At 39.7% G+C, this 22,216-nt stretch overlaps 1 protein-coding gene across 1 annotated transcript; it reads right to left on the reverse strand.

Moving 5' to 3' along the window:
* Positions 1-1,753: 1,753 nt before the first annotated feature.
* AAGAB (alpha and gamma adaptin binding protein) lies at positions 1,754-22,203 on the reverse strand. The gene is made up of 10 exons (XM_080396983.1): positions 22,049-22,203; positions 14,089-14,279; positions 13,047-13,143; positions 12,160-12,249; positions 9,766-9,849; positions 4,950-5,032; positions 4,160-4,253; positions 3,241-3,345; positions 2,668-2,717; positions 1,754-2,145 (listed from the first exon to the last, which is right to left on the reverse strand). Exons 1-10 carry the CDS (start codon positions 22,119-22,121, stop codon positions 2,068-2,070), a joined length of 945 nt encoding a protein of 314 aa, XP_080253109.1. The 5' UTR covers positions 22,122-22,203; the 3' UTR covers positions 1,754-2,067.
* Between the last annotated feature and the right edge of the window lie 13 nt (positions 22,204-22,216).

The raw sequence follows: 22,216 nt of genomic DNA on the forward strand, positions 1-22,216 counted from the left end.
TGGGGAATTTAGCTGCTGATACCTTGTAAAAAGGCAGGAAAGAACTTTATTTTAATTTGTATAATGTTACTAAATAAACCGTCACATGTACATCACACGTCTAGAGAACTGGTTTTTACCAAGTATCCATGTGCATTATTTTCTTCTCTGCCTTCATCTAATTCACTCTGTGCTTTTGCCATTTATCACTATTGCACAGTAAGTATTTAGAAAGAAAAAAAAAAAGAAGTCTTCAGCTACCAAGAGGCAAACATGGAAAACCATTCCCTACTTGGAAGGAACCACCTTCAGTTCTTTTATTAGAACCACAGTTCTCTGTGCTGGGGAAAAAGGAGGAGAGAACGGGAGGAGCTGGCAACATCACAGCAAAGCCTGGCGGCTGTTTTGTATTGCTCGCTTTGGCAGAGGTGGCCCTGGTAGATGTGCTTCCTTGACATCTGTACGTGTATCGCTGTAAAAGGAACATTGCTTCTTAAAAAATAGGTACTTTACTATGGCAGAGCTATTGCTCAGTCTTTGTATGAGAGATACTTCTCAAACTACGAGCCAAGGCTTCAGTTCTATTTCTTAGAGTTGAAAACGCTGCAGTTTTTACTCAGGAAATTGTTTACAGCAGTCCAAGAAGCTTATTATTTTATCTTTGCTTAATCTTAAAAGAAGAGGCAATGACTGTCAAGAACCACTGTGAAAGTGCTTTCAGGATTTAAAGCTGTCAAATAAATTATGGAAAGCCATCATCTCAAGACTCACAAAATTTACTGTCACAAAAAAACAGACGTTGGAAAAGTTAATTTCGAAATTTCCGAGTAAGATTGCTTAACGTGGTGTATTTTCAGGTTGATAAGGAATGCTCTGGGGGAAAATACATGTCGTTTCCCAGGGTATGCCAGACAAGCAGCAGAGAAAGCCTGGTTCTTCAACAGGGGATCTGCCGGCTACCTCCTCCCGCTGGTCCACAGATTGTATCTGACAGCTGACTGCAGCAGAGAAGGAGCCAGGCTGACGTCCACCTTTTCTCTTCTTCCTCCCCCACCAGCCCACACCTTCCTCCTTGTTTTCCTGGTGCCTTGCGTGTTTATGCTCTCCAGCGAGTCTATGACCGCCTGCCTGTGCAGAAGGTGAGAACACACCACATCTGAGGACGAAGGAGTTTTTTCTAATGCCTGATGCCACGAAGCAGCCATCTGAGACTTGTTACCCTGGTGCCTTCTCACGGAGCGTAAGTCTGTAATACCTGCCTCAGGTGACAGTGTAGGGTTTTTGAAATCACGCTTTTCTCTTCAGCTGTCTGGGACAGAATTCACCACCAGAAGGCCTGTGCATTCTGCTAGGCCTCGGAGGCCAAGCACTGCAGAAGGTTTAGGCAGGGATCTTCCCCCCTGGAACAGCAGCAATACTCAGTCTTGCATTTAATCCCAAATTTAGTTTCTAATGGAAACCCAGGGAGTGTGACGCAACACCTGCCTTTCCAGGGAAGGACCACGTACTTACAGACAAAAACAGAACTCGGAGCCTGTGGGCCATTTTTAATAGTTTTGGCACTCAGCAGGATTAACCTTGCAGCCTTGGCAGAGCATCCCTCAATAGGGCACAATTCAGCAACTTTCACTTCATGGCTCATATAAATCTGGTTTGTTTTAACTAGTAAGTCAGTTATAAAGCTACATAAAAACATCAAACAGGCCTACATCTAAAATGTTGAGTTTAGAATTAAGCAGTCACTTAATAACCACCAGCCATATGGGGAAAGATAACTGGTAGTAAATTTGTTTATTTAACTCAAAAGAGGAAACAATAAAAATGTTAATTTGAAAAATGTAAACAAATTATTATTTCCTGTAACTGCGTGCATCACCTTCCAAAATTCTCTGAGAGAGAATAGAACAGTCAGACAAAACCACTCTAACCATCAGGTGTTGTGGAATGTGTTACTTACTACAATGATGCGGGGAATCCTTTAACCAAAGAAAGCAACTAAAGCTAAATGGGGCTTTTCGCAATAAACACTCATTGCAGGAAAAGATTGCTCTTTTAGGATTGCTCTGTCGCTTACAGCTACAGAAGAGCTTAGTTTTCTTCATCTGAGGAGAGACCTTCAATTTCATCTCTGTCTCCTCCAATTGCCATCCAGAACGCTTTGGCCACCTAGCAATGGAAAACAAGATGGGAAAGGGAGAAAAATTCCCCTCAAATGACTGAATATTTTCATTTACCATCAAAAATCAGAAACTGAGCAGCAGCTAAATCTAGCAGCCATAGATTCTAAGTACAATGCTAATCCTCTCTGAAGTCAAGACATTTCAACAACACAAAGGCAATAGAATTCATGGGAGGAATATGTGATACAAAACTTGTGATAATTAAGGCATGATTAATTTTTTCTTGAGATCCAAGACTTTTCCATTGACTTAAGTGGAAGCTGGCTTACACCCCCAGTGACTGCAGGGCCTTTGTTTCAGAAATTTTGGAAGGGGAAAGCCCATTCTGGCATTTCAAAATTCCAGGTTTGTTATTCAGTTCTTGGGAGATACAAGACAGTCTTTCCCAAGGCTGTGCAGTTTGTTCTTACTACTCTTAATACAGGAACTCTACAAGTAGAGATGTCACTGTGGCTTAGAAAGAAAACCCCTGGTTTTAATCATTCCAATGCCAATTTCAAAACCTCACCTTTTCCGCGTGTAGTTTTCTTTGTTCATGAGGCAACGCTGCTGCTTTATCTGTGGGAAAGAACATGACATAGGCTGTCAACCTCAGCAGTGAGCAGGGAGAGAAATGCCTATTGCAGCTGTTTTTAGGGGGACTACCAAGAAACTAATTTAAGATCATAAAAAAGGAATGTTATTTATTTAGTAAGATCAATCGCAACTCCCAAACAGCAGAAAGCTGATGCTTCTGAGCACACTGGATTTTATCTCAAACATGTGCAGCTTTAAACTGCAGGATTAGCAGGCAGTTGTAGAGCTAAAAAAATATAAAGTCTTCTTACAGTGTTTATAGAAAACTGCAGCATTAGTTCACGGAGAACAAAATGAGTGCAACAGCTGTCAGCTGAGCAATAACTACTTCTTTCAAGAGCACTATCAAGACAGGCAAATAAATGAAAAGATCAGCTACTTATAAAGAACCTCAGATAAGAGAACAGGAACTCGTACAATCTTCCCAACATACACACTGGGTTTTATGCCTTCCAGTCATCAGAACCGGTGATGTAGCTCAGTATGTCTCTCCCTAGTACATTACCTTTCATTTCTTTCAGCTTTGACAACAGCCTTTCCAAGTTCTCCAGGTCACCATCTCCCGTGGTTAGGCTGGCTAACTCTTGAATGTCCACATCTAACAGGGGATCTGAAATAAATGCCTATAGGTTGGTTTAAGGTAAATTACTGTTTTGTCAGCAGGTATGAAAGCCTTTCTGATAAAACCAGTATTTTAACATCTGCAAATCCCGTTTGAAAATTCCAACCCCACAGGAAGGAAAGAAACATTTAATTTACCAACTGTTCATACAGAACCAACTGTTCATACAGACAACTCATGGCATAATTACAGTGGTAATTAATTTTTACACATTAGATTACAAGAGTGTTTTTGAGTTCATCCAATATTTAAGGTTTCTTGCTTATTATAAAATGATCTGTCTATGAACAGCCACAGAGTAAATTAAAGATTATGCTTAGACCACAACTAACATCACCCAACCCTTAGAAGATCTCCACAATACAACTTGCAAGAAAGTCCCATCTCCTGGAATAGTGCAATTATTTAAGGACCTGTAGCTCAAAACTCTTGAACCTCTTAGGACTGACCCAAGTAGACGGTGCTTCACTCACCTCCTGCTGGGCCAAACTGCAATGATTTTTCTCTGCAACCATAAAGCTTGAAGCTTTATTCATATAAAGATGCAATATATGCATCAGGAAATTGCACAAAATCAGATCTGAACATTTCCAGTCCCTAGTACTGCAGGGGCTCTGTCCTATCCAAACCTCGGCCCATTTTTTCAAGAACAACACCTAAAGTCACAACAGTTAGCCTCTACAGGCTCTGGCAAGCACACTTAGGCCACACTTCCTGCTGAGAAGCAGCCAATGGCTTTCTAGGACCATCCCAGCCAGGGGTGCCTGCTCCAACGAATCTTCCAAGCAAAGAAAAAGCTTACCTACAGTGTTGTCAGTCTGTAAGTCGTTTGTGCTAGCTCCATCTTCTCTGCTGTCCAAATGGGATTCTTCTCTGTCTGCTGCTGATGGTTTGGACTGTCAGGAAACAAACAGACAGTAGAATATCCAACAATGCACCTAAAAAGCACCATCAGCAAATCAGGCGCTCCCCATTTTCACTTCAAAACTTATGCTTTATCTTAAACTTTTACTTACTGCAAAACCTGTACCACCTGTATTATGAAAAGCCACTTTAACAACACTGTAAACAGGTACTACAAGGTTTTCTATGATAGGTTTCTTGTTGTTTTCTAAATAAAAAAATCAAGTGATAGTTTTTGTCTTGCACAAAATACAGCTCTTGGATATAGATGAAAAACCGCATTTTGAATGGAGCTTTTAACAATCTTTCCTTGGCTCCAGTGAGTTGTCTGGATAAAACATTTAGTGCACAAGTCAGTGTGATCAACACCCAACACTGAGCACAGAACTGGACATCTCAGGTAACATGATGAGTTCTGTGGCGATGTCCTGAAAAACAGCAAGCTCCCAGCCATCAGGTGATAGCTCCTAGGAGCAACTGTTTCAGGAAGACTTGTAGGAAAAATGCAGAGTTTTTCAGACTTTACGAATATGTCCTTTAAAATACATTCCAACAGGCTGTGAAGCATCCCTTGAGAAAGGAGGGAAAAAAAGAAAGCTGCTGCCACCACTACACCAAGCATGACAACAGGAAAGAGCAACACCAGAAACAGTACGAGCAAAGAGCAAGAAATAGGGATTACTGTTTACTTCTCTATCTTGGTTCTCTTCTGACCCAACGCTATGGTTCGCGCCCGCCAATGTACTGAGAAGACCAAAGCCCTGGGTCCTGTCTAAAAACAAAACAGCTGTTAGTTTGGCTGAAGATGCAATATTATTACAAATAGTTCTAACTGCTGAGTTGGGACAGAGAATATTTTAGGGAAGATACACAGCACCTTGCAAAACTGAGTCAATGCACTTGAAAATATATTTTAAGCAGAAAATTTTTATATTCTGTAAGTTTTTTAAAAACTATATTAACAACATTTACTGCTAAATATTACCAACAGGGAATAGATGTGTACGCAATACGAGATGTGACTCTTTCTTATTACTGGAAGTCACTGCTCTGTGAGGAGTTCGTCTGGACCATCTGTTCTGATTCCAAACAAGGCAGTTTTCAAAATACAGAAGCAGCATTTGCTATTACAGACATGCAGCGGACCAGGTTTCACCATCCATGGGAAGCAGCACCAAGTCTGTGGTTAGATACAGGAAATGCAACAAGTGCCTTTGCTTGTACACATATTATCTAAATAGGCTGAGCACTACAGTGATGGCAAAGGCAATTTTTAAATATCTAATTCAGAATTCGTGGAAGGACCCAGCCGTTAAATCCAACGTTTCTTCACACTGCAAGGTGCTTTGGGCTTTCCACATCTGCTAACCTACTGTGTATTTCAATGATATTTTAAAATCCAACCTAAAAAGAAAAGTTAAGTTCAAGCCTAAAACTAAACAACCATCTAATAGATGCAGTGCAGTATTTTTGAATTAAATTAACTGTATTTTAAAACTTCACTTTTAAAAAAATGATCTTAGGTGATCTTAGGACGGTTTGGGGTTTTTTCTAAGCCATGTTTTCAGCTGGCCTTGCATAGAGTAGCAAATATTTGCAGTTATACAAGCAACTCAAGAGGAGATTTTTCTGAAAATCTTAGTATTTTAGTCAACTAAAGAAATAAAAGTTAAGTTGTTGCACCACAGATAGCCAGGGAACAATGTCTTGTGCCAGAAGAAAGATTAATATTACTTTCTAAAAAAAATGTGTTCTAAATTATTGCACTAATGACTAAGCTCTACACTCAAATGTTGAGATGATGTAATTTTTATGCACTGTCCAAATTTATTTGCCATTTATACAAAACTTCATTTTGAAGAGTTGAATGTGTAACTAAAACCATCAGCTATCCAGAAAACATGTAAACATGTTGCCATTAGAGAATTACTAAGACATCATTTCCTGTTTAATAATCTTCACTGTGTACTTAGGCTAATGTGTGTCCTGCCCCAGTCCTCCCCTCGTGCTCCCCACATCCCCCAGCAGGTATTTCTTTCAACTGGCCCTGTTTTACACCGTTTTACTGCTTTAACAGATCACTCGCCAAAGGTTTGGGAAGAAGTGAATCAGTTTAGCCGAATTAATTGCCTCAAAAACCTTCAGTTGCAGGATGTGAAAGCCCGTGAAGTCTGCCAGCTGAATTAACAGACAATTGAGTGATAAAAGTTTGGGACTTGCAACCCCCCCAAATTGCAGCAGACTGAGCAAAGAGCTTGCTTTTGGGAAATTGTAAAGATCAGCATTTAGCCAATTTCTTAGTCCTCTGAAGCTAGACTGGACATTGCAGTCCAGAACGTACTTGGGAGAGAACATTCCCACATTGGCAGAGGGGTGGATGAAGTGATCTAATCACGTGCCTCTTCCATATCTACAGAGAAAGTTAATCCTGTACAGAAAACCAGCAGTGGCTCCATCCCCACCACCACCACATACACATAACCTCAGCCAGCATCATTACAAAATGTCCCCGTTACAACTGGAATCTACAGCAGGGATCTCTGAAAAGCAGCTATTTGTTTCTGGATCCATGGCTAGGGAGGTGGCAGACATAACACTTGGTTGCAGGCACACCCTTGAAAAAGCCTGAAAGCCTTCCTATAAACTCTTTTTATTGGATGTAAAAGTTATTTCAACTTCTGGGTGCAATTCAGGAAGTGGCTGATGCCTTACACAGTGTTCTTACAGCATCAAAGCCAAAAATTATCTCACTCGGCTTATTGTAACAGTTGATGGCTTCATTATGATAGAGTTTCTGTAGTTTCACAGGTGTCACCCATTAATAGTTGCAGAGCTCTATTACACCGTGCTCTGAGCATGGCTTCGAGATGCACATATGCTCATTTCATAGCGAATGTTTTCCGCTGCCTTCATCCACCATTCCTCCATAGCGTGCCTCTAGCTGACATGTGGTGATCCTGACTTCCATACAAAATTGGAACGAAAAAGTCAAAATTCATAATTTCTTTAAATTACTAAGCCTAAACAGTCCTCCTAAATCAGGTTAATTTTTTGTAAAGAGAGCCAGGCTAATTACTGGCCCCACCCTAGGTAACCAGCTTCAGCTGGGACCAATAAAGCATGTATTTAAGCAGGAAAGGAGCCCAGCAGCCCCCTTCAGAGGGCACTAGGTTGTTTCTCTTCCTGACATCCAGGCCAGCTAGCTTTGCTCTCGAAGGGACAGATAAGGACAACAGCAGCACATGACCTTTGTGGGGGGGGAAAGATGTTAGCTGGAGAACTCCTCGTGCTCTTGCACGCAAAGGGAAGAAACCCACCTGATTCTCAGGCTGAAGAGAGCTCTGAGGCCGGGAGAACCAACAACTTTACGCCAACTACAAAGGGAATTGCCCTCTGGAGACTCTCAGGTAAGACTGCTTATTTTTCTTTTGCTAGAGACATCGCTGCTTTATTTACTCACAAAGCATATGGTGTTATTTGATGAAAAAATGTTTATAATTTGACTGTGTTATGATTAATACCTTTTTTATGAATTGCTGTAAGAATCAATGTCTTTAATAGTTAGAATAAAATTCCTGAGCTTTTGATTTTTTCCTAATAGGTGCGTGTGGAAAAAAAACCTACTTCGTAACTTAAGAAGAGCTGTCTTTGGGTTTAAGATAAAACACCTTAAAATAACATGGTTTTAATGTTTGTACTTGAAAAAAGTTATTCCTGCTGTCAGTAAACTTCTCATACAGATAGCTGAAGTAAGGCAATGCTGTAACACTGGCTTTTTGGATAGCCACAATTAACAGCGCTATAAACATTTACTACTACACCTACTCTATGAGAAATCTTCATGTGAAGTATGACTGTGTGGTTTCTAAATGGCCAGCCGTTATAGCCAATTTGCTAGAAAATCTGAAGTTTGATTTACATGGCAGCCAGTTTCCAGGATCAGGAGGAAGCTGAAAACAAAAGGTACTTTACAGGTTGTAAAAAGTTTTATTTTAAGTAAAATGAGCTCAACAATTTCCCTTTGAAGGCATAGTCAGGTTGCAACAACTTCCAAATACAGCTCACTTCCTGAGGGCTTTGTAGCAATGTGCATTAACGCTGTGTGGTTTCTGTACTGTGGAGACAGAAAATCTGGATTTTCAGGGAGCCTGACCTTTACAGAACACACCAATGATGCACAGGAATTTCCGCCCCATGAAGAACTGAACATGTGACTAAGTTCTGTTCTTCTGTAACCTGGCATCTGTCAAATGCAGGAAATAATGATGCTAAGAAAACAATTTAACACTAGTGAGACAACTTCACACCATCCCAAATGGCTACCTATTTCTCTACAATGGTTACATTAAGTTAGAATCCACCTTAACCACAGTCTGACGTGGTATAAGAAATACTCAAAAGGCTACGACATTTACAATATTAACAAAAAAAATTAAAAAGATTATCAGTTTAGTAGTTCTCATTCTAGTTCTACTGAGCCCCAGTAACCATCCTGCAGTTACAGGAACTAGTAGAAGCCACTCAGCACTTGAAAACATTACACAGTTAAAAGACGCAGGAAGGAAGCAGCCGCAGCGGTGGAAAATTGTACCACAGGGAGCAGACAGACATTGGAAACTTGCTAGTGGGATAAGGTTTTGTGAAAGAAGAAATGTAAGGCCAAGCACTCAACAAGGTTTTAATCTTCTTACATTTCCTGCAACAGCTTGTGTTATTAGAAAGGTAATTAATGGTTTTCAAGTAAATGGAAGTATCTACACTTGCAGTAACCCTGGGCTAGCCACAGCATTTTGTTGTCTAATGAGTCTATCCCTAAAGTGATTTTTCCAAGTTTCTAACTCTACCTGATAATCAATTATCTTCAGGAAATCATCTGGGCTTGCCTGCTTTTTGCACTGTTTTAAAAAAATTCTGTGACTTCCATGTACTCAAGTGGGGTTCTCTGTAGGGAAGACAGTCCTTCCAGCAATGCACTTAGTATGTCCTTCAACAGACATGTGAAATCACTCTTTGCCAAATCTCATTTCCACACTTGATATTCAATTCTCATCCCCATTTCGAAAAAAAGTAACAAATTTGGAATTGTAAACTTCTACACTTAAACCATATATCGGGTCTTTAGACAAAGCTGATAATGACTAGCTATTTTCTGCTAAGAGTCTGATGGAACAAGCTTTCATTTTTCATTCAAACTTGAGGAGTTAGTGGAATATTTAACTCAAGCTATTGGTAGGGAGCAAGTTATACAGAGGGCACAGGAACAGATGCTGAAACAGTTATAAATCTCATCCATTGCCTATGAGTTTCTCTGTCATCCAGAGACAATGAAAGCAATACCTGAAACCCTACTATTCCATGTAAAATGTTTGAGTGGTCTAGTTCTCTTCATACTGATTCAGTTGCAGCAGTACTGTAGCTGCTCAGTTTACACATTTGCTAAAAATACTAAGCCCTCTCTGCCTTGCATTCTCCAGAATTCATATAAAAGGAACCTGTGTTACATACCGCTCTTCATGACTACGTTGGACCACACATTGGCATTCAAGGCTTGTACAATTCGTTTCACTCCTGTGGACTCTGGAAAGTCATCTAAACCAAAAGACAAAGAAGATATTGCTCTCCTAACAATTAGACTAAAAAGCATGACATGCCTGAAAGTAAGGAAGTGTGTGTCTAAACCCGTCCTACTCAATGTAAGTTACTTCTGTTAGGAAACACAGATTTCTTGCCTTTGCTTCGTGAAAGGCCAAATCTAGGCTTCCAGGTACTATGTATGAGCTGTGACCTCTCAGCCTTTTGTAGAGAAATCTAAATTCAGAGTGGGGTTTTGTTAGGTATGTCGCATGAGGCCTACATCGTTAAATAACTGAAGTAAATTTAATAGTAACAGACAATTTTTAAGTTGCTGTTAAAAGCAAGGCATCTTTCACCCCATTATCTTTTACAATGCTGAATGGCATACAAAATGGATGTTAGAATTACTTTTCCTTCCTTTAGAAAGTAAAGAACTTCAGACAACCATTTAGAAAAGGTGTGACACTTTTAAAAAATGAAAATTGTCATTGTAAAGCTATCTCCACAACAATCTAATTCCAAATGTTCCAGTAATCCTGTGAATTACAGTAACTTGAAAGATTATGAAAAGCACTATTTGGACTTCAAATTATTTTCTGAATAGATCTGACACCACTTTGTATAAAGTCAGTTTTCCCATTTCCTCAGTTTAGTCAGCTTCCCATGTTTGTGCAGGTCTCACAAAGCAATAGGGAAAAAAAAAAAAACAACCCTTTGGATACAGAAGTGTGATTGCTTAAAAATCAAACTCTTCTAAGATGACTCAGGGACAGGTGCAGTAATTGAAACTGCCTTTAAAAATTAAATTAAAGCTGCCTATCAACCCTTAGATCAAATCTTTTGCCTTCTATGATACTGTTGTTTGGTTTTGTATCAGAGTTGTTACCAAGTCTCAGTTTAGGGTTCTTGTCCTTACTGCACAAACAACTGACTGACAGTGTAGTCATAGCAAGTGCTCCAGCTCAGTTGTGATGAGCTGCCAGAAATGTTGTAATTTGTAAACAGATATCGGCCCAGTATGTTTACTGCATCCATTGTATCTCTTGTAATTCACACACCATGTTTATGGGGCAAACATGTTACTCACTGGAACACAATGGCTCCTATGCGTGAGTCACAGTGAATCAACTACTGTATTAAAAAGCCATGAAAGAATATATATAAATATGCCACAGATTAACATCCTATTATTCCTATTACTTATATTATTTAAATGGTAAATAGCTTGTTCTTTACAACAACTACTGAATAGAAAAATAACTTATTACTACTAGTATTTCCTTTTAAAGCACTTCATAAGAAAACTGTAGTCTAAGAGGTATGCGCTTCTGATTTTTCTGGTTTCTATCCATCAGAGGTATGTGTATCCCTTCCTCCTTGACTAACACAGTGCGAAAAAGAAGCACCTCTTTAAAGACATGGCACGGGGACAAGGAGCATTCTTAGCTACTCAAGATACGATTTTTATCTAGGCCTTTAAAGGACAGAAGGGGTGGGACTTGTGCTCTGGCTTAGGATTTTAGACTACATTATTTCTGGTGACAGCTATGTACTTGGTGAACCTGAAATAGAGCAAATGTTAGTGACTAATTCCACTCAAGTCTGGAAATGGGGTCAGTTATCTCATTTTGGCTCTATAGAGGTAAGATGTAAACACTTCTTTTCTATCTCTGTAATGAGGAGATAAGGCTGATGCTGATAAGGCTGTCAGGAAGTGCACAGTCACTTTTTAAGAGTGGAACATCACACATCATGCTGCTGACTTTGATGGGATTTTTCAAGTTATAAACATATGGTCAGCCAGTGATTTTGAAACTGGTTTATTTCCTGTGTAACAGTGCATGCTATTCTAAAATGTTTTTAACAGTCTCTCATTTTCAACCTATCGTGTCACTATTTGAATAAGGTCTATCTTCTCTGGTAGGTACAATAGTTTTTAAAGTCTTTTAAAAAGAATAAGAATTTTCATGCCCTTGTGCATCTCTCTGGTCGTTGTTCTTTAGATTTCCAGAGTGGAATATAAATGCTTCTGATCTGTCAATATAGTCCTAAGATTAGTGCCAGAAAAAGGAGCAGATATTATTTTTATGTAGGTGCTATATAAACAGCAGCTGTATTTGGGAGGAGACAAATAGAATTTCTTGGAGGAAATAACCCCCTCCTCCTCCTAACCTTTTATAGCTGGGACTAAGCCTCACCAACTGGAAGCATTTCTTGCTGTAATCATGTAGCACATAAATAAAGTTACGCCCCCTTGCAATTGTTTAGAAGATATTTTGGTATGTTTTTTCATTCTAAACATTAACACAGAAGTAGCAGTCCTACCATCTTCATCAGGCAGTTCCTCAGGACTAAGTTCTACCAGTTCAAAGCCATGCTTGATGCACCATTCTTGAGCTTTCTGTCTGTTAACACCTAAATTTGGGAAACAAAAATGCATACTGAACATATACATTTCAGACTAGCATCAGCAGCTGAATCTTTAGCTACATTTTATTCTCTCATAGTTGTTTGCTTATTCTGGATTGTATGGGGAAAGAGTATACAGTAGCTGGTGTAGGTCCTCCATTCACTTTGAATTTCATTCCAAAAACTCCAGAGTTAAACAAACTCCTCCTTTGAATTGTTTCTTTTAAAATACCATAAAATCAAATGGCTTTGCAGTGGGTACTCAAAGGGAAAATGTCTGTGAAGTGCCACGGGGAATGAAGACGTTCTATTAAGTTTGAATTTGAATTAAGTTACAGGGACATACCTGCACCTTACAGCTTGCTGTTGTATCGCATATGCTAATTGAGAACCAAAGCAAACGTGCATATTTAATGTCCAAATGGTCAAAATGTTGAATGTACTTTCCACTGTAGTTAAGCAACCAACAGTAATCCTCCCTCTTCACCAGAGGGGGTCATGCACATCCAGTAACACAAATGCCTTTTTAGTTACCTTGCAGTACATTCTGGTATACTTATTAGGAATGGAATACAAAGAGCTCATTTTAAGCAAGCTTGTAAAAATCTGGTTCAGTTTTAACCGCAACTAGATTAAGACTTCTGTTCCTGGTCACGAGAATAACCTGGCTCTTCTCAATCAAATCTCAAACCCAATCTCACCCAGGTATTTTGAGAAACAATTGCCTTGATTTAACTAGAAAATAAATCATTATACAGGGTTAATAACTCTAAGCCAGTATGGAACTACTTCAGGTTTCATACCATTTTCAGATACTCTGTTACAAACCAGGATCATGACTTCTGGTAACCACTCTTCTGTCAGGGGAAGCCATTCAGAGACACTATCAAGTCCAGATTTCTATATAGAGGAGGGAAAAAAAAAAAAGTTCTTTGGAACACATCCTCAAATACTTTTAAACTAGTTTTTAAATCATTAATAGTATTAGAATAAAATGAAGTAAGGAAATATGCTAGGCTGCATATCAAGTATGTTTCAGATGTGTTCTACTGGAAGTTGACTTATATGCAACTTCCTACTGATTCTTGACACCTTACAGATGAGTTAATCCTACTGCCTTGGACCTCCCTTTTATGTTTAATATTAATTATGTAATCCTCATGTAGATTAGTAAAGATTTTTACTGAAGGCTAATCATGAGTATTTCATTTTAAGCATGTCTTGCGTTTAATGTGCAGCTACTCCATCTTCCACGCTAAAGTGGATGTTATGGGGGCTGATGAATTACTCCCGTTGCTCTAGTTTATTCTGAGACAGCCCTGAGATGTCTGGTTAATGGTATCTTTGCAGAACGCGTGGTATGCACCCTTTCCCATCTGTGGTGAAAAACAGTTCCTTATTTAGAATATTTTTTTGCCTCAGAATCTTTCTGGCTTTTGCTAAAGCATTGTTTTCACTCCTGCCAGCTTAGGAGAACCAATTTTGGGTAAAATGATAGCACTGAACCTTACGTTTAGCTCACATTCTTGGCTATCTTAAAGCAGCCTTTCTGAACTAGCATCAGCTAGGAGTAAAGTTGGAAGTGGTAGGCTGGAGGAGGAACTGCCTTAGTGGCATATTTGCATCCTGAAAACCTCTCTTCCAGCTGGAGTATAATAGTAAAAGGGAAGGGAACTTCTTCCATTGTTAGCAGGCATAATTTAACTTTGATCTACTGACAATTAATAGAACAGCCTAAAAGGAATGGATGGCACAAGATGAAGAGCATATAATTTGTGGTTATTGCTGTGATAAAGCAACCGTACTGTACAGATAAAGCAATATAGGGAAGCAGAAGAGTCTTACTATTGTGCTGTCGAAGTACACAACGAATGCTTGCACAGATTCAGCAATATCTCCAGTAACAAGAAATGTGTTTGGTACTACACAGAGGTGAATATCTGCAGAATAATATTTATTATCTATTGTCCAGGGGTAAAAATTCACTTGTCCACGTGTAGCTGCACCCACAGTAAGGTCATCTCTTCCTATGATACCTGTAGAAAAGAAAATGAGATGGATGATTAAAACCAGCATCAAGAAAATAATTTGTCTAGAGAAGCTTGGTACAATGCCAATACAGAGCCATCCTCACTTACTATAATAAACCACTATATATTTAAGATCTTTAAAAATTCATGCTCAATTTGTTCCTCTGTCCTAGAGCTTATTATTTAGCTTTCAGAAGAGTTTGTTTTCTGGATTTCAAAATAAAATGTGGTACAGAAGCTCTTCAGAAAGCAAGCCTTTTTTTCCTAGAAATGCCTTTTGAACTGTTAGCTTCAAACTCCCTACCTGTAAACAGGATGTATGGAGAGAATACGTAGACTTTATTACAGCAGAAATAAACCTTGCATGTTCATTCAGATGTAAAGAACTGTTTGACTGTGACCAAAACCTGAAGGTAACTAATGAGAAAATAAACCAAGTTACTACAATTCAGTTGTAATTCCCATTAAATTCTACGTAGGAGTTCAACAATTAAAATCCAAGGCAGTGCTTTGATAATGTAATGTTAAACACTGCCCTTCGTGTGCTCGTAGCAACCTTCACAGCGTACACTCTCATAGCATGACAGCCACCTGGTGGAGCTGAATTATAGTTAGTAGCAGAGCATCCCATCTATACCTTGCTGGAAAGGGCAAAATACCATGTTCTAGCTGGACAAACTTATGGACACTTTAAACCACAGGTTAATTATATAGAAAACTGACAGTCATCTAAAACTGCCTTGGGCATCAGAAGAGTTGAAAACCCATGTATTTATTTTGGTTTTTAAAGATCTTAAAGGTCATATTTTAAAGGTACTGAGAGATGTTCCTGGAGATTCTGGAACAGGCTGCTCCCCAAATAGTGTAGAAAAGAATTTGAAATTCTGTACCGTATCAACAAAAAATCGGGAAAATTCCATTGCCAAGGTTGTCATAGAAAAGGTTCAATGATTTTTGCAGCTGACTGCAGAGTCTGAGATTAACTGGTGAACGAGCATGGTGCACAAGGCTGCACAGAGGAGAGCTCTAAATGAGAAGGGTTATTTGCAGCAGTCAGTGAGGAAGATGACACGGGGAATCTGAGAAAATCGACCTTGGAAACTGAAACCTGGAAGGGAATCTCCTGTCTGGTTTTCTTTAAAAAAAAAAAAAAGTGCCAAATCTACATGTTTCTTCCAGATTAAGTCTGAACTTTTAATTTGGATGACAATAGTTTTCAGAGTAATTGGTCTCCAGTCAGAAGCTATGCTGTGATAAGACTATCCATGTCTCCTTGGGGCCAGGGGATGATGATACTGAGTCAATCCCAACAAACCTTGATTCTGAACTTTGTATTCTTAGAGCATTATCCTGTTCACATAAATATGGAAGAGGCTATCAATACAGCTAACCAAAACAGGTAACACTAAAATATTTTCATTCTTTCCCAGCTCTTTAAATCACTCTTAAGCAGTACACACTAGTTCCAGTGGCACAGAGAAACTGTTTTCCCATGCTTATATCAATTTGTACATGTGGATCTCCTCTTGCCCTGCAATACTTCATTGTAACACTGCAGTCACTTTGCAGCAGGTATCTCCATCCTGTTTGCATTAGCTGATATTATGCACCGCTGACCTGAAGCAAACACCTATGCAGTCACCTTCCACGGAGACATGAGAATAGCTTTTCAGTGTTTTAACTCAAGCTTTTCAATTTAGGCTACGCGAATATATCAGGCCTGTTCTTCCTCATGCTCCCCCTGCCACCCCCCCAGTAACTAGTAAAACAGATCATCAAATGTCACTATGGCACTTTACAAATTCTATAGCTTTAATGTACATATTCTCTTCTATAATAAAGGCATTTTGGGAGATGACAATTTTTTTTCTGCCATGAAACAAGAGCTTTACGAATGACTAGTTAAGTGCTATATGTGGTATAATGCAGTTTTGTATCTTTGGTAAATAGGACTATGTATGTGCCAATTGCTACTAGACCAGGAGTTATGTTTAAACGGGTATTGGGCCCATGGAGGTAGCTTTCATTCTGCTTGAATAAAACATTGACCAATTTCCTGAAACTGGGAGAGGAAACAGGTTAGGCAGACAATGTTACTGTTCATGTCCAGAACACAGGGATACCTTTTATTTCCAGAATTATCCATCGCCTAGCTTTCCAAATGCAGGCATAATCTTAATTTTCTGCCCTGGAAACCAGATGTTTGGTTTAGAGGTTTTGAATGCTAAACAAAATGTGTTTTAAATTTCCCTTCACAGGTGTTTTGACAGCTAAAAATAAATAACTATATAAAAATCAGTTCTAAGCTAAGAGAATTGCTAGTCAATGCTGCAAGAAGCTAAGAATAAAGGAGCCCAGAGAAATTACTGAAACCCAGAAAATCTGCAATCAGACTTAGAAAGCCTAAGAGAGGAAAACAGGGTGAGGAAGGAAAATCAATTCAAAAGCTATTTCAGTGAAGTTAGCCACCCTAGCAGGAATACAGAAGAAAAGAACTTTTTTATAAAAAATTTTCAAAAGCTGATAGCAAAGAATTTTCACATTTACTTTGTAAGTGCTTTTTTTTTCTTCTTACAAAAGAGTTCATGGACAAACTTAAGCCTCAAAGTACAGCTAGAAGAATGAGGATGTGTCCCATTTCCTATTACATGCTACTTGTTCCTGTATTTTAAGCAGTCTTCTTTCATCCCATTGTGCTTCTGATTACCCATCATTCATCTGAAGAGATTTTGCCAGTCCCCTGTGAAATTTCTCTCCCAGTAAAAATGGATGTTGCACACTAAACTCAAAGGACTGCAGGAACTTTCTGAAAGGATTCAGACTTGCTATGTCTCAGCCTGCATGTAGGGTTGAAGAAATTACTGCACAACAGCCTGATTACTCATGGCAGGAAACTAAATGCAGTCTGGGTATCTTGTGATTAGTTCTCTTCCACAAAAGTCACTTAGACCAATTAGGTTTTGGCCTTTAGAAAACAAGCAGAGACTATAAAAAAATACACACTGCAACTCAAACTGAGTTGTCAAGGTTATATTCCATGATGGAACTAGTTTTACATTTGCCACCACCCCTGGATTCCAGAAATTTCTTTCCAAGACAGCCTGTATTTTAATGAAAAAAGTAAATTCAGCCAGAATCGTTTCGTATCTAATTTAGAGATATTCATCAGAATAAACCCCACTTAGTTTTATGTGGATACAGAATAAACCTCTAGAAAATTAACACTGCAAAAGGAGGTGGCTTTCAAACTTATCTCTAGTGAGTTATTTGTTTTTAATTTTAAACTCCTCAGCCATTGAAAGTGCTAGTGGTTTGCCATCCAAAGAGCCTGGAAAACCAACTGAGTCACGCTTTGACCACAACAGTAGGCAGGCCTACTGGGCTGACTTAATTAGCTTGCCTTTTCATAGAGCAGAATTGGCTTGTTTGGATGACAGGAATGCAAACAGACACCAAATGCATCACCATTAGAGAGTACTAAAAACATGCATGGAAAAGTTCATGCCACAAAAGAGCACTACTTAGTGTCATTCAACAACGTGATTTAGAGTTAAAGGTCCTCTAAGAAGTACGGCAACTACTAATGCTGGACACTTACTTTACTGAAATAACTTTCACAATTTTATCAATAACTGCTGAATACTAATTAAGATATCCTCTATTTCAGTGTCCCACACTCTTCCTCATCTACAGTGAATTATTTGATCCTAGGGACCAAGCAGGCCATTTCTAAGCTAGCTCCAGTATCATCCTCGGGCCATTACCTCCTGAGTAAGTTGGCAGTATTCACCTATGCAACCTCCAAAGCCCCTGTACTAACGCTCACCTACGCAAAGATCAACACATTTTTTGGACATGGCCAATTCTCTTCTTCCAATTTATCCCAGGTCATGACTCGCTTTGCTTGTTTTCTATCAGAAAACCATTTAAGAATAAAACAGCAATTGGCATACAATATCAGTTTATGGCTCAATCCAGTAACTGATAGTGACTGATGAGCTACAGCTCAATGAACTTCCAAACTTTTGTAGAATCTGTCCAGAAGGTTTTTTACTTCCAGCCAGAAAGTCACTAGCTTGTGTTTTGCAAACTCATTAGTTGTGTCCCTTCTTCACTCACGACTATCTGTAACTTTTAATAAAGTGGACAAAATTCTGACCAATACTTTTAGAAATTAATTTTAGTATTTACATAAATGTCTGCTCATTTTACTGACTAAACTTGTTGACTTTTAATTTCATGTTCTTGCATATGTAAACAATGATGCAAAAAACAAGGAAGAGGGCATGGCAAAATTATAAAACCTAACATCCATTCCCTTTTTGTAATACAGAAGCTTAGTAAATATTCTATAAGTGTGAGACAGCAAGTACTTTTTCAAAAGAACTGGAGACCAGAAATAACTTTTCAGAAAAGAGCTGAGTAATAACGAAAGAACCAGAGGTAGGTCTCTTGCCTCTTGGCGCAGTGCTCCCTGTTCTCTGAACCCATCTGGTATTTAAGCACTTCTACTATATTGTGTGTTTAATAGCAACTTTTTTTCAGAATCGTTGCAACTCCTTTATGCAGCTCCTTGGATTAAGATACTGATCACTTTTCCTGGTGTATTTCAGATTTGATTACATGCTATAAGAACATAATCCAGTCTTCTACAATGCCCTAAACAATCCCAAACCCTTTTAGTTGGTATGTTCACCAAGCACTTCTCACATTCTGGGCCTTGAGAGCCACCTGGTGGAATATGCCATAAAAAATACTCCTGCAAATTACACAAGGAGTAAAGAGAACTCAAAAATATGCTGTGGGGGAGGAGGGGAGTGGTAAACAGTCATAAACGGGGGGTGGGTGGGGAATCAAGTCAGATAGTATTCACCTGTTGGCCAGTGTTTTTTAAAACCTAAAACAATTTTATTTTCCACTTTTATTTGTGATAAATATATCTGAAATAAGCCAGTCCTATTCTGTGCATTTTAAATAGTTTTGTTTTGTGACAGTATACAGTGAAACAAAGCATTCAGGGCATCCCACAAAACTTGAAAGAATAAAAGTGTATCTAGCAAATGTACTATAATATTTTTCTCATTCTCAAGCCATTTCCTACTTACTAGGATGAAAACACTGGGAAAAGCCTTGTAATTAGCCTGGAAAATTCTGGCAGGCAGCAGGAGAAATTGGTTCTCATGTATATCCTAACAGTGAATGCTCTAAGCAGCTTCTTTCTACTTATAAAAGGGGTTTGCCTACTAAGAGCATGTACCAGAGAAAGCCAGAAACACAGTGGCAAAAGCAGTAATACCGGTAAGGAGGGCTTTGTTTCATGTTTCTGTTGTGAACACAAAGCCTGACTGCTGTATGGCTCCTACCTGTAGAGGAATTAGAGGACTGTATGAAAAATGTATTTGTAAAAGGGTTGTAATGATTGTTAAAAACATAAGGTATGAAATGTTAAAAAAAAAAAGAAAGCGGGGGAATTGTAGAAGAATGAAGCTGGGTTAATCAGCATTGATAATATACAACTGTGGGTTGGCTTCAGGGGTGGTGGGTTGGCTGATGTAGGTAAGATGCAGGTGTGGCTAATTAACTTAAGTGGTTGAGAGCCAATGAAGAGAGAGCAGCTGAGGAAGAAGCAAGGGAAGAGAGAGCAGGCCCTGGATGAGGCAAGATGAGAAGGCAGCAGAGGGATTCTATGAAGAATATGCTGGTATGAGATGGTAAAAGACCTTGTCGCAGCTTGATAGCTTGGAGAGTGCTGTGACACCTACCAACACAGTATTTAATAGCATATTTAACCATACATATTATATCTCAAACACTCTACTGCCTCAGAGGTGCCAATATAATGGTCTGGTTCTCAGCATTCAGCTAAACTACTATCAAATAGTGCCTTTAATCTGGTGTGATGCTTTCATGCTGTAAAAGCACAAGTTCTCCAGCCTAGCCACAGCTGCCCTGTCCTTACCGGTATGTCCTTGAATGTTTTACAATGTTCGTTTTGCTTATGCTTCTGTATCTGATGTAATTTCACTTGTTATACAAAGCAGGCACTTAAAATTCTCATGGTTTTTATTTTAAGAAATGATCATATTTCAGGAAGATTTTAATGTCTTCTGTGAAGCAATCGTACCAGAGGACACACAGACTATCTGTAAGACTCCAGTTTTGGCACTAGAAAACAGTGGAAAGGTAGACATTTCAAAGTGAGTACCATTTTAAGAAAATACAATCAGAAGTTAAGTTTTAAGACTTTCTCAGATTAAACAGCATTTCCATGAAGCTTTTTGCTTGCCTTTATTTAATTTTGCTACAAAAAATAATCAAAAGAAACCTACAGGAACTTTGAATATTCCTTCTAATTTGCTTATCCCTTCCTCAAAAATAAGGAACAACCAATAATAAGATTCTTTGGTATGGAATCCTTACATAATTCAGTATTAACCCAGCTGCTTTGACAGAATAGCCTTTGACAGCAGACCTTGTACTGTTACTCTTGTTCCAAAATGTGATTTAATGAGATGGAGGGAGCCAGTCCCTAGGGACAGCCCTGTGCTATATGAGGTCCTAAAATTTGATTCAGAAGTGGCTGGAAACAAATCCAGAAGAGGGGATGGAGGGTGTTCTAAGTTATACATTTTAGTATGCACACAGAACTGTTCATGACAGTCCCCTAAAAAGTAAGGCTATAATAATAAGTTTTAATGGCAAACCCAGCAAGATCTAAGCAACTTCTTCCTGAAATCTGCAATTTTAGAATGACTAGAAAATCCACCAAATTTTTCTCTATCGGGTCTTACTCTCTTCCATTCCCTTTTTCAAGCCATAAAAACAGGAGCTAAAAGGGGTTCCAAGAAAATCACTTCCTACAGAATGAATTCTAGGTATTTGATATGGACTAAGTGTGATCTACAATTCCAACTGCAGAAATATTATTTTTTTTTTTAGCTTTCCCTCTTTTGTGCTTCTCTATAGGGACAACAAATGGTCTAATGCATGAAAGCGAGCCTAAGTAAACCAAGAGTTCAGACCCACCAGGAATTCTGAAAATTTTACCATTCTTAAGGTCCAAGATAGTCTGTTTCCTTCATAAATGGAAAGAGGAAACCAAAGGGACAGCAGTCTGCCTTTGGTTTCCTTTGCCCATACTCCTGAGCTGCTCTGGTTGCTTTTGGGCCCACCTGGGCCACCATGTCCCAATGAAAGACGTTCATTTTTGCATGTGTGTGAATGACTAGAACAGCCAGCAGCAAACCTTATGTTATGGTCTCATGAATCTGTTCTTCATTTGATAGTCTCCAAAGTATTGTTTTTATTCAGCATCGAGGCAGTTCTCAAATTACCTAGTCCAAGTATAACTCAGGATGGTTTAGTCCCATCTAAGCCATGGCAAGTGGCCAGCAGACAACAAAGCATTTTGGGATGCGGGGCTGCTTTTATTTCCTGTCGGTTGTGGTGGTGCTGCCTGCCCCTTGCTCTCAGGCTACTGAATACAAGACCTGCGGCTCTGCACCACCTCTCTTAAATAGCTTATTTCCTTGAAGCGATAAGGAGGCCCTGGCGCCCTCCTCAAGGGCAGGTGGTTAAACGCGCAGGCCCGGGGGCCGGGGGGGCTCCCTGGCGGCCTCGGCCGCTCTGGGGTCGGTGCGTGAGGGGAGCGCGGCCGCCCCCAGGGCGCGGGCTGGGGGCTCGGAGCTGCCAGGCCGAGGCCTGCGGCTGCGGGCGGGCCGGGGCCCCGCGGCTGCGCCCGTCCGGGCCCCGCAGAGGCGACGACGACGACTCACGTTTGACGAGCTCCTCGGCCGCGAAGCCAGCGGCGCAGCTGGTCACCAGCGCGAAGGGCCCCGCCGCCGCCATGGCGCCCGCCGCCGCGCCCCTTCCGGCCCCGCCGCTACCACCCAGCTGCGGAGGGGGAGGCGGCGAGCGGCCGAGTCCTTCCAGGGAGGGGAGGG

This window comes from Falco punctatus (genome assembly GCF_963210335.1).
Source record: "Falco punctatus genome assembly, chromosome: 7".
NCBI lineage: Eukaryota > Metazoa > Chordata > Aves > Falconiformes > Falconidae > Falco > Falco punctatus.

Bases quoted from the DNA above. Each gene is read 5' to 3' on its own strand.
- AAGAB (XM_080396983.1), bottom strand. From the start codon at position 22,121: ATGGCGGCGGCGGGGCCCTTCGCGCTGGTGACCAGCTGCGCCGCTGGC. The intron at 9,850-12,159 runs GTAGGACTGCTA...CTTTTGGTTTAG, and splicing joins GGAACTGCCTGATGAAGATG to ATGACTTTCCAGAGTCCACA. The intron at 5,033-9,765 runs GTATGTAACACA...TTTTGTTTTTAG, and splicing joins CAACGTAGTCATGAAGAGCG to ACAGGACCCAGGGCTTTGGT.